At 42.8% G+C, this 12,726-nt stretch overlaps 1 protein-coding gene across 1 annotated transcript in view; it reads right to left on the bottom strand.

Annotated features, from left to right (window-relative positions):
* The window catches only part of LOC126336630 (UDP-glucosyltransferase 2-like), an 84,084-nt gene extending 71,856 nt beyond the window's left edge, over positions 1–12,228 (bottom strand). Inside the window, exon 1 of the mRNA XM_050000523.1 lies at positions 12,038–12,228. Within this exon, the coding sequence (XP_049856480.1) occupies positions 12,038–12,056 (19 nt within the window). The 5' untranslated portion in view covers positions 12,057–12,228. The remainder of the gene's footprint in view (positions 1–12,037) is intronic.
* Positions 12,229–12,726: the final 498 nt, after the last annotated feature.

Here is a 12,726-nt window from a genome sequence, read left to right as displayed (position 1 = left end):
ATCTACTATACAGTCGCACAATCGACATGGACTGCAAATTTGCTATGAGGCGACATCACCAATCCATGGAGGAACAATTTTATGTTTTAGTTGGCAATGAAAGGGCAAAAAATTACGGTCGACAGACAAAGTGCATTGTTCAGTAGGTCAATTAGACCTTCGCGCTAAACTTACAAGCATGGAGCACGTGAAGAAATTAGTGTATGAATAGTACACACACCAAAAAAAAATGTTTTGCATCGCCTCGGTTCCGAGAGCTCCTGAACCTGTACATAAAATTGGAATACAGATCAACATAAACATCATTTCCGCCTTTTTTATTGCTCACGAAAACCATACATTGCATCTTGCACCACCATACAGAGAGACCTTCAGAGTATAAGTAGGCTGTTTAGGTTTTCTTCTTGGTAACGCCACGTAGCGCTCTATATGAAAATCACTGGCTGTGCTGTGTTTGTCTCTGGTTTTGTTCCATTGTGTCTAACTTTGGAAGCTTTTGTCCCATTTGTTGCATTAATTGTAATAACAATGCACTGGTGTCTGAAACATGTTCCTCAGCGCTATTCGGCAATGCACTTGAACCGGCAATATTCGCATTTTCAAAAGCAAGAAATGTGTCTTGATTTATTTGAGAAAACAGTGAGGACGCAAAACCTGAATCTACAGTATTTACAAGTTTGTGTCCTGTCATTTCGGATTCCTGAGGCAAGCTGTTGCCGACCGATCGATCGATAATGCTTCCCTGTTCACTAACTGTTTCACTGCCTACACCATTATTTGCAACCCGCTCCATTTCCCTATGTACAATTACCAAATTACTACTTTGAACGTTAGTTAATTCATTACTCGGCGTCGCTAACTCACTGTCATTTCTCAGTTTACTTTGGAACTTAGTATTACGTTTTTCACACGCCATTATTGTCACAATATTTCACACGACAACACAGAAAAACACAATTTGAAGAGCAAAACAAGAAACCACATTAACATAACATTGAAAATAATATCTCGTTAATTGCAAGCATAGCTGCAAAATACTTGGTGCAAATCTACATGCATGACACAACTGTTTTACTGTAGAAGAATGAAAAACTACAAAGGAAATTTTCTCTACAATTACGCGCTAGCAATAAACAAAGGCTGCACTAATTGCACAAACAACAAGAAAAATCAGAGGATTCCAGTGAGGTACCCTGGCAGGGTCGCCATATGAAATGCACCCTTAGAAAAATTACACATGATTGTGCTTAAACGAACACACAATATTTTTTAGCGCAATGCAATCTGACTTTCAATAATCCCTACAAAAGAATGGCCCTGATTAACATTAACCTATACCTTTCACAAATCACTTATCTCACCAAAAATCTTCGTTACTCGAACTACTGCAATACAGCGAGCGTCACTACTGCCAGATAAATAAAAGATTCAAACTACTGAAGGCACTAACTACTGATAGGCATAGTTAGCAAATGAAAGATTTTAATAGAGAACAAACAGTGTATTTACCTTAATAGTCAAAATATATATGGTAGTTCATGACATTCAGTCTTACAAATTATAAAACTCCGCCATTTCTCTCCCCACATCCACCACTGCTGGCGGCTCACCTCCAACTGCGCAATGCTATGCGCTGTTAACATCCAGCTGCCCAACAGTACAATGGCAGACAACAATGCAAACTAGACACAGAGTGCACACAGCACAGCCAGTGATTTTCATACAGAGTGCTACGTGGCGTTACCAATAAGAAAACCTAAACAGCCTACTTACAAGAGGTGGTGGTCCAGATCGCTGTACACACCGGTACCTCTGATACCCAGTAGCACGTCTTCTTGCTTTGATGCATACTTGTATTCGTCGTGGCATACTATCCACAAATTCATCAAGGCACTGTTGGTTCAAATTGTCCCACTCCTCGGCGACGATTTGGCGTACATCTCTCAGACAGGTTGCTGCGTCGCGTTGTCCATAAACCGCCCTTTTGAACCTATCCCAGGCATGTTCTATGGGGTTCAAGGCTGAACAACATGCTGGCCACTCTAGTCGAGCGATGTTGTTATCCTGAAGGACGTCATTCACAAGATGTGCTTGATGGGGCATGAACTGTCGTCCATGAAGCGAACGCCTTGTCAATATGCTGCCGATATGGTTGCATTATCAGTGGGAGGATGCCATTCATAGTATCGTACAGCCATTACGGCGCCTTCCTTGACCACCAGCGGCGTACGTCGGCCCCACATAATGTCACCGCAAAACAGGAAGAAACCTCCACTCTGCTGCACTCGCTTGACAGTGTGTCTAAGGTCTGCAGCCTGACCGGTTTGCCTCCAAACACGTCTCCGACGATTGTCTGCTATATGCGACACTCATTGGTGATGAGAACGTGATGCCAGTCCTGAGCAGTGAATTCGGCATGTTGTTGGGTCCACCTGTACCGCAATGCATGATGTCATGGTTCCAAAGATGGACCTCGGCACGGACGTCGGGAGTGAAATTGCGCATCAAGCAGACACAGTTTGGGTCGGACCACGACGTCCTGTGGCTGCACGAAAAGCATTAATCAGTATGTTGGCGTTGCTGTCAGGATTTCTCCGAGCCATAATCCGTTGGTAGCGGTCATCCACTGCAGTATAGCTCGGGCCGCCTGAGCGAGGCATCTCATCGTAAGTTCCTATTTCTCTGTATCTCCTCCATGTCAGAACAATATCGCTTTGGTTCGCTCAGAGAGGTCTGGACGCTTCCGTTGTTGAGAGCTCATCGTTTGCACAAAGTAATAATGCGGACGCGATCGAGCAGCGGTGTTGACCTTCTACGCATAGTTGAATTACAGCCAACACTAGCCGTGTACCTCCTTCCTGGTGGAATGAGTGGAACTGATCGTTGTCGGACCCCCTTCGTCAAGTAGTCGCTGCTCATGCACGGTTTCTTACATCTTTGGCGGGTTTAGCGACATCTCTGAACAGTGAAAGGGTCTGTGTGATACCGTATGTACAGTCAACGTCTAACTTCAGGAGTTCTGGGAACCGGGCTGATGCACTATTTCACTTCCAGTTGCTACAGTTTTCGATGAAATTGAAGAGTATTGAGACTTTACACTGTACTGCAAAGTAAGTTGGTTAAGTCAAGGGGCATGCCAAGGAACGATTTTTCAATTTAAAACCTATCATCGTTGAATTTATTAAGGAAAATGTAGGGAAGGAACGAAAATTAGGACAACAGGAATGGGTTCCATACGCCACAATTTAAACAGATTTGACTGACCCTGCCCATAGTAAGACTTTGTAAGGTGGGAAACAACTTATTTGTGATCTGGTTGGGATACATCTAAAAAGAAAATCGCTTTGTAGGTGGGACACACAAAAAAACGTTCAAATGGCTCTGAGCACTATGGGACTTAACTCCTGAGGTTATCAGTCCCCTAGAACTTAGAACTACTTAAACCTAACTAACCTAAGGACATCACACACATCCATGCCCGAGGCTGGATTGTAACCAGCGACTGGAGCGGTCGCGCGGTTCCAGATTGAAACGCCTAGATCCGCTCGGCCACACCGGCCGGCAATACACAAAACAACAAACTTAAATATTCCAAGTTTGCTATTTAAACAAGTTAAAAATTACGAGAGTAAATTTTTTTGACGTTTTATTTTGAATAGCGTAGACACACAGCGGGCCTAAAATAAAAATTATACGTAACGCAATACGTAAGATAAAAATTTGTATTCACTCTACTATGTACAACACTATTTTTTTTTCACATAGGGGTCACAATATACCAGTTACCTGAATAAAGTTTCATTCCAATATCTATTAAGGTGTTAAATTTCAAAGTATTTGTAAAATCTGAAGGTCATGACAATAGTAAGACGATGGGGCTCTGAGGACACTTTTGAAGTCAAATTGATATACAAATTTATTAAATTGATCAATAAGTCGGACAGTGAAGTATAGTACTGTACAGAAACGCCCCCAGTCACTTACAACCATATGCTCTACAGATGCTCTGTTTTCTATATTGTGTATGTCTGTGCTTGGTTGCGGATTGATCCCATGACCCAGGATAGGCCTGAGTTAGTGTTCGAATGTGGATCCAATCCGCGCTATATCCAGGATGTTGTCTAGAGGTGGATCCACAATGCGCTACGTCCTTGACGGGGTTCGAAGGTGGATCCACCAGCGAGAGGACTGGGTCAGGTTTATGGGAGCCATCCACGACACTTGCACAGACATAGACATACAGAAAATAGAGCTAATGCACTGCATCTGTAGAATATATGGTTGTAAGTGGCTGGGTGCATTCGATTACAGTGCTATATTACACCGTCCGACTAATGTGCTGTTCTATCTTGTACATGACAATAATACTTACGAAGGAGTGTCTTCACCCTTCCACCAGACATTTAGCACACAAAAGAGCGGAATTGGGATTATTATGCACCGTGGATCTTTAAGAGTTTAAAAGGAGGTGTGATAGGCGCAACAGGATATCTTGGTTGTTTGTTACTACTGGAGAATCTAGACTATATTGTTACCAGATATCGGTAACATAGATAGCATCGAAGACGTTATGTTCTTTACCAGGAGTAATTTAAACGTGCTTACACCTCTACAGAATCGTTTTGCGAAGAGTTTTTCGTTATTTGCAGGGCTGTAGCACTGTCGAAAATAATGTACAAGTGGTGGAAATCGAGACATCGCGATTGCTAATATTGCATGCATAGTCTCTATATGTAAAGGTGTAGAGCTGCAAGCGGGGACGGTGCTAATGCATAACTTGCCGACTGTTCATTCATAAATTACGCTGCACTCTGTAGGCGGGGCAAAGGGAAACTCTTACAGTCCAGGATGCTAAGTGCAGTCGACACACTGTTACTAGGATTAAAAAAACCGAAATCTACAGTTTGTAGGTGTTCTTACAGGGTTGCGGGAACGCATCAGAGTTGGAAGGTATAAGCAAAAGTAGCAAAGATCATCTGGCAAGCAATAACAGCGTATACTAACGGAAGAAATATCAGAGCAGCAGCAGAAATCAGCTCTGTGCGCTCGTTGCAGAGCCTGCAGACCAGCTCTCTGATGTGTCGAAGCAGAACACAGAATTGTTTCCAGACTTCGAGTTTCCAATCTGCACCACTCGTTGAATCTCATCTAGGTACGAAGCGAGTGCTACTCTACTTTTCATGATCGTCCTGTCCAAAATGCTTGCGCATAGATCACCGGGAAGAGAAGAATTCTTAGCATTTGTAGTGGTGTATAAGACACGCAAATACCTTGGTATAAAACTAAACAACACCTGGGTATGCCAGCAGTATGAACATATTCTGGGTGGTCCACTGACCGTGACCAGGCGAAATATCTCACGAAATAAGCGTCAAACGAAAAAACTGCAAATAACGAAACTTGTCTAACTTGAAGGGGAAAACCTGATGATGCTATGGTTGGTCGTCTAGATGGCGCTGCCATAGGTCAAACGGATATCAACTGCGTTTTTTAAATAGGAAACCCCACTTTTAGTACATATTTCTGTACTACGTAAAGAAATATGAATGTTTTAGTTGGACCAATTCTTTCGCTTTGTGATAGATGGCACTGTAATTGTTACAAACATATGGCTCACAATTTTAGACGAACAGTTGGTAACAGGTAGGTTTTTTAAATTGAAATGCAGAACTTAGGTACGTTTGAACATTTTATTTCGGTTGTTCCAAAGTGATACATGTACCTTCGTGAACTTGTCATTTCTGAGAACGCATGCTGTTACAGCGTGATTACCTGTAAATACCACATTAATGCAATAAATGCTCAAAATGATGTCCGTCAACCTCAATGCATTTGGCAATACGTGTAACGACATTCCTCTCAACAGCGAGTAGTTCGCCTTCCGTAATGTTCGCACATGAATTGGCAATGCGCAGACGCATGTTGTCAGGTGTTGTCGGTGGATCACGATAGCAAATATCCTTCAACTTTCCACACAGAAAGAAATCCGGGTACGTCAGATCCGATGAACGTGCTTCAACGACCAATCCTCCTGTCATGAAATATGCTATTCAATACCGCTTCAACTGCACGCGAGCTATGTGCCGGACATCCATCATGTTGGAAGTACATCGCCATTCTGTCATGCAGTGAAACATCTTGTTGTACCATCGGTAGAACATTACGTAGGAAATCAGCATACATTGCATCATTTAGATTGCCATCGATAAAATGGAGGCCAATTATCTTTCCTCCCATAATGCCGCACCATACACTAACGCGCCAAGGTCACTGAGGTTCCACTTCTCGCAGCTATCGTGGATTTTCCGTTGCCCAGCAGTGCATATTATGCCGGTTTACGTTACCGCTGTTGGTCAACGACGCTTCGACGCTAAATAGAACGCGTGCAAAACATCTGTCATCGTCCCGTAATTTCTCTTGTGCCCAATGGCAGAACTGTACACGACAATCAAAGTCGTCGCCATGCAATTCCTGGTGCAATCGATGTTGATGTAGGCTTCTCAATACCGACGTTTTTGAGATTACCGATTCTCGCGCAATTTGCCTGCTACTGATGTGCGGATTAGCCGCGGCAGCAGCTAAAACACCTACTTGGGCATCATCATTTGTTGCATGTCGTGGTTGACGTTCCACATGTGGCTGAACACTCCCTGTTCCCTTAAATAACCTAACTGTCCGGCGAACGGTCCGGACACTTGGTTGATGTCGTCCAGGATACATAGCACATGCCCGTTGAGCATTTTGATCACAATAGCCATACATCAACACGATATCGACCTTTTCCGCATTTGGTAAACGGTCCATCTTAACACGGGTAAAGGATCCCGAAGAAAATACCGTCCGCACTGGCAGAATCTTACGTGATACCACGTACTTATACGTTTGTGACTATTACAGCGCTATCTATCATAAAGCGAAAAATGTGGTCTAACTAAAACATTCATATTTCTTTACCCACTACACGAATATGTCATAATAAGTGGGGGTTCCTACTTTAAAAAAAACGCAGTTAATAGCCGGCCGTAGTGACCGAGCGGTTCTAGGCGCTACAGTCTGGAACCGCGCTGCCGCTACGGTCGCAGGTTCGAATCCTGCCTCGGGCATGGATCTGTGTGATGTCCTTAGGTTAGTTAGGTTTAAGTAGTTCTAGGGGACTGATGACCTCAGAAGTTAAGTCCCATAGTGCTCAGAGCCATTTGAACCAACGCAGTTGATATCCGTTTGACCTATGGCAGCGCCATCTAGCGGACCAACCATAGCGCCATGTGGTGTCTCCCTTCAAGCTAGACGAGTTTCGTTGTTGGTAGTTTTTCGTGAGATATTTCGCCCGGTCACGATCAGCGGACCACCCTGTATGTACCAAAAACTATCAAAAAAACATGAAAAATGACATATGCTCAGTAAAAATCGAGGAAAACATGGTATAATTAAGAAAAATTTGTGGTAAATGCGTAAAATGGAGGGAAATACGACGAAGTACGTAAAATCGCTAAAAACTTGCAAAATTACGTGAATTGACAGAGGATAAATAAATCAGAGAAAAAGTACCAAGAAATGCGGGGAATTGAGGTGGGGTGGGGGTACATAGACCCTCAAGAACGAGAAAAGCTTAAAATTAGGGGCCTACGCTCTGTCTGCGTTTAGTTTTAACTGTACCCCTCCCCTGTAACACATACTTCAACAAAGGTGAAGTATTACAAAGAAGCGCTTTGTTAAAGAAGGCGAAATATTTGTATCCCAGTCCGGGACTGTGGTCTCAAACATTCCTTCGAACATAGATATTACCAAATTATAGTTGGTACTCACAAGCGGTGTTACTCCGTAAATATTAAGAAGAAGAATCAATGTTTTTATCAGACTTACGCCATTCCGTACCATGTTCTGTAAGAGAGTCCGCCTACTTATCTGGGTTGTACCATGCTCGCCCCCCATGCAAGTGGGCCCGGCTTCGACTCCACCCGGGGGGTTGAGATTTTCTCCGTTCGGGGAGTGGGTGTTGTGTTGTCCTTATCATCATCTCCTCATCATCTCATCCTCATCACCGGCGCACAAGTGGTGTCGACCTCCCCCGGATGAGACCACCCGACCAACGATGCCATACGCACATTTCCATTTTTCTGTAAGAGAGTGGACTGATGCCACATATTTCATAGTGTGAGAAGGATTTACTCTAGAGATGTGGTGTCAGGACGAAATTGTTATATTATCGTACACAAGAGCAAAACTATGTAACATCAGATCTGGCTTCTGTCTGCAAGAAAAATGCTACCATGGCCATGGTAATGCTACTGTAAACAACAAGAAGACTGTTTACAGTCCCCTCTGGCTACTGATCGTTGTGGTTTCCCTCTCGTAAAAATTCGCAGTTTCTTTGTGTGCATTTTCTTGCAGGAGGGCTTACCAACTATCAAAAATATTTGTCACATTTTCCTCGCTCTGTTTCCGAGTAAGGCATAGCCGCATCTGCCAAAACCGTTACTACTATTGCTAATAAGCTTGTATGACATGGAAAATGTGGTTGAGGGTGTATATATTTCTGACTTAAAAAGACGTATAAAACCCATCATTTTCCTAAGAGACAGAACAGCAGTCTCCCGACTTCACTTTAGTTGGTTCATAAGCTGTTCGATTGGTGGATATACACCAACGTTACCTTCGTAGTGAGGAACAACTTGGCCACTTCCCAGGTAGGGTAGAAGGAAGTAGTTTTACCATATTAAACTTTGTCACCAAAGTGATTGTATTTCAGATGTATAAGCATTTGTGTGTGTGTGTGTGTGTGTGTGTGTGTGTGTGTCTGTCTGTCTGCGTGTGTATGTGTGCCTGTGGGTTGGGTGGGTGGATGTGGGTGGATGAGTCAGAGGGTGAGTGTATGTATTTACACTTGGAGTTGCATGTAATTAATGAAATGTAAATTAACATTATTTTCAATATTTTAAATGTTTAGTATATAATCATATATTTCACTAAGAAAATATATTATGTATATAAATCTATTGAAACATTCTACATCATAGTTTTACATCACGATGTGGGACCATTCCTGTAGTTCACTGTAGCTATGACTGGGAGGTTCTAAATGTTCAAATGGCTCTGAGCACAATGGGACTTAACATCTGAGGTCATCAGTCCCCTAGACTTAGAACTACTTAAAGCAAACTAACCTAAGGACATCATACACATCCATGCCCGAGGCAGCATTCGAACCTGCGACTGCAGCAGCAGCGCAGTTCCAGACTGAAACGCCTAGAACCGCTCGGGCACAGCGGCCGGCTGACTGGGAGGTCAACTATGGAAATGATCGCATGTAACTACTTGCAAGACATATTTTAGAAATATTAACATTACAAATTACAAGAAGATAGAACTATAATAAACACTTCATAATTGCTTTGATACATATAAGACACACAGATTCCAGACGCAGCCACCTTCCTCTCCTTTGATGTGGAGACCATGTATTGTAATACAGCAGTAACGGAAACAATAAACACTATAGAAGATATTAAAAGACGCAGTAGACTACCATATGAACACACCAAAGAAACACTCAAGCTGCTAGAGCAAATAACAGAACAGAACTATTTTCAGATCAATAATGAATTATATTTACAAAGTGAAGGATTACCAAACGGATCCTCAGTATCTGGAACCTTCGCAGACATATTTACGAGTCGTATAGAACATGTCATATTTAACAAAATAGTGTCATCAGATGCGCCCACAGGGGGAGTGGGGGTGCGAGTGAGAGCACCCGCCCCTAGCGAGAATTATTGTAGTTTACGAACATCAAAAAGGACCTGTAATCTTACGGCCCGAATTTTTATGACCTCATAATATATGGAAAATTAATACTAAAATGGAACATACACTTTTTAAATTAATAGACCACTAAACATAATATCACAAAAAGAAAGACGATCACACCTCTACCTACCAATCATTTCGCCTCAGTTGCTGACCTTACATGTATGACATATAACCAGTGCTTCCTCCCCCCCCCCCCCCCCCCAACCACGAATCTCGATTTCTCCTGTTCTCTGTGCTCCCCTCCCCCCCCCTCACCATTTCCCGTCAAAATATCAAAATATGCTAAACTTATAACACATCTTCTCTAATTATACTGACTCAAACCTTTCTCTACACACACACACACACACACACACACACACACACGTAGTTATACTGCCAAAGCTGGCAACAGGCTTACTCACGATGTACACCTAAAACAAATGAATAAACGTAAGCTCTGAGCTCTGTGGTGAACACGAGGAAACTGTAGTAGTGTTCTCTTGTGAAATTTGACATGTGAGGTGAAATGGAAAAATCAGGAATGAAATGTAGCAAGAAGTGGGTCCATAAAAGGCGAAAATTTCCGAAAAGTGATTGTGTCACCATGTGTAATTATTTTTTCGATGTCAACCTACGCTATCAACGGAAGAAGAAGTAAATGACTGCAACACAACAAGAGCAAAAATTACCATAAGTAAAGTGTGTGCCAATTTTATAAATAAATACTGTTTTTAATCTATAAACACCACGCTATAGAGACATACTACGCATACCATATTTCCAAAACGATCACAGAATACGCCGTATGAATATAAGTGAAACGCGTTCGGTGACAAGTACTCTTTATTGAAGTAAACTTAAGACAGTAAAACTAATAATGACTATTTATATCAGCTGTTATGTTGGCCATGCAAACAAACAAAAAAATGGCTCTGAGCACTATGGGACTCAACTGCTGTGGTCATCAGTCCCCTAGAACTTAGAACTACTTAAACAGAACTAACCTAAGGACATCACACACATCCATGCCCGAGGCAGGATTCGAACCTGCGACCGTGGCAGGCGCACGGTTCCGGACTGCGCGCCTAGAACCGCGAGACCACCGCGACTGGCTGCAAACAAACATATTGGGAAAAAAAAGACGGACGAGTTCGAGAAAGGCTCGTGCTCTGGGGTTTCGTTCACAATTAATTATGTACGGGTATATAGGTAGCTTATCTGTAGGTTTTGATGAGTGAGTTTTCGAGGATCAGAACATGTGACATAAATCACCGTATCTTGTAATTGCATTGACTTCGAAGGTTAAATGTTTTACACCGCCAAGCAACGGTAGACTTCAGTATTTCACATCAATTTAGACTTGAAACCTCTAGCTGTTCCTGAGAAAAGCGGTCTTAACAGAAGGACAACAAACTGATCCTATAAGGGTTCTATTTTTATCGACTGAGCTACGTTACCCTAAAAACGACGTTTATTTATCCTGGGAGTGGTACCATAGCAAGACGAAATGCTCCACGTTGCTACATATCAAGCATCGTAAAACAGCTATCTTACATAACTATTTATAGGTAAGGTTAAAAAATATATTTAAACGTTTTCTGATTTCTCATTGGGATAGATATTTCGGATTCCAGTCGCCACGGCGTCGTGACCTTATGTACACGAATACTGAAAGTTGAAGCAGCTTCCATCGTGTTTTCATTAATAGGCTTCATTCCCTTCTCTTGGATGCAAAGTAAAAAATGGTTTAAATGGCTCTGAGCAATATGGGACATAACATCTGAGGTCATCAGTCCCCTAGAACTTAGAACTACTTAAACCTAACTAACCGAAGGACATCACACACATCCATGCCCGAGGCAGGATTCGAACCTGCGACCGTAGCGGTCGCGCGGTTCCAGATTGAAGCGCCTAGAACCGCTCGGCCACACCAGCCGGCGATGGAAAGTAACTGTCACATATAGACGTGAGCGCATTTTCTGTGAACTGCGCGACATGAAAACGTACCACATAGCATTTGGGCGCTATTGTACCTCTAAAAAGCGTAGAATGTGCAACAGCCATTATCGTTTGAAAGCATTAAGTTTGTTTACGGTACTTATATTCGACAGGCGGCGCTTGTCCTTCGCGTACAGTGGCGTTTGATCTGTCAAGAAGTTTAAATTCTGTGTACTCGCCGCAGCCGGTTAAGAGATTTTCATGCTGTAACGTGACGTCAGACAAAATAAGATATCGGATTTCTTACCTGAAAAGGCACCTCCCATTTCTGCGTGTTCCGATCCCACTGCTGACTGAGCCACGCGCAGCAAGCTTCTGGCGTGCGGCAGTTTCCGCTGTTGAACTTCAGGAGTGTCAGATAGTGGTCTAATTGAAAGCTAGGTCATCGTGTCTCAATGGCATTTTCGTGGCGTGCCAGTACACTATGACTTGTGCTTTCTAATCTCATGGCTCCATTACACAGTACATTTTCTCGTCCCGCCATTTTAGACGAGTAACGTTTGTAAGCAAGTCTCAGATGAGTTATCTCTGTAGCGCGATAATCACCGGTGCAAGGCCGATATCAGCGACCTTTACATAACGGCTTGCGTCGGCTGTGTACGCTTGCTGTTACATGTGCGTGACGTAGCATCGATACGGGACAGATGAACAGCGGTCTTATTGCAGTGGATGCCCAGCACTTTTCCATTAGAGGCTGTAGTCCAGGCTACCGACTGCAGTACGAAACCACAGGAAAATATCGAATAAATCCTCTCCGAAATTAAGCTTCGGTTACCGAAAATGACGTTTGCAATATGGAGTGGTAACAGTGTTCAACATCCATAGAGGATTGTGACAAAAGATACAAACGCACAATTTATGCAATAGTGGTAATAATAATAGTAGTAGTTTCATTCATCCGTGTCTTATTTTTACAGGAATATAGGGCAATTTACG

The sequence above is a fragment of the Schistocerca gregaria genome, chromosome 2 (genome assembly GCF_023897955.1).
Source record: "Schistocerca gregaria isolate iqSchGreg1 chromosome 2, iqSchGreg1.2, whole genome shotgun sequence".
In the NCBI taxonomy this organism is placed as follows: Eukaryota; Metazoa; Arthropoda; class Insecta; order Orthoptera; family Acrididae; genus Schistocerca; species Schistocerca gregaria.
Note: the sequence above shows the minus strand (reverse complement) of the source record. Positions and strands in the feature narration are given on the sequence as shown.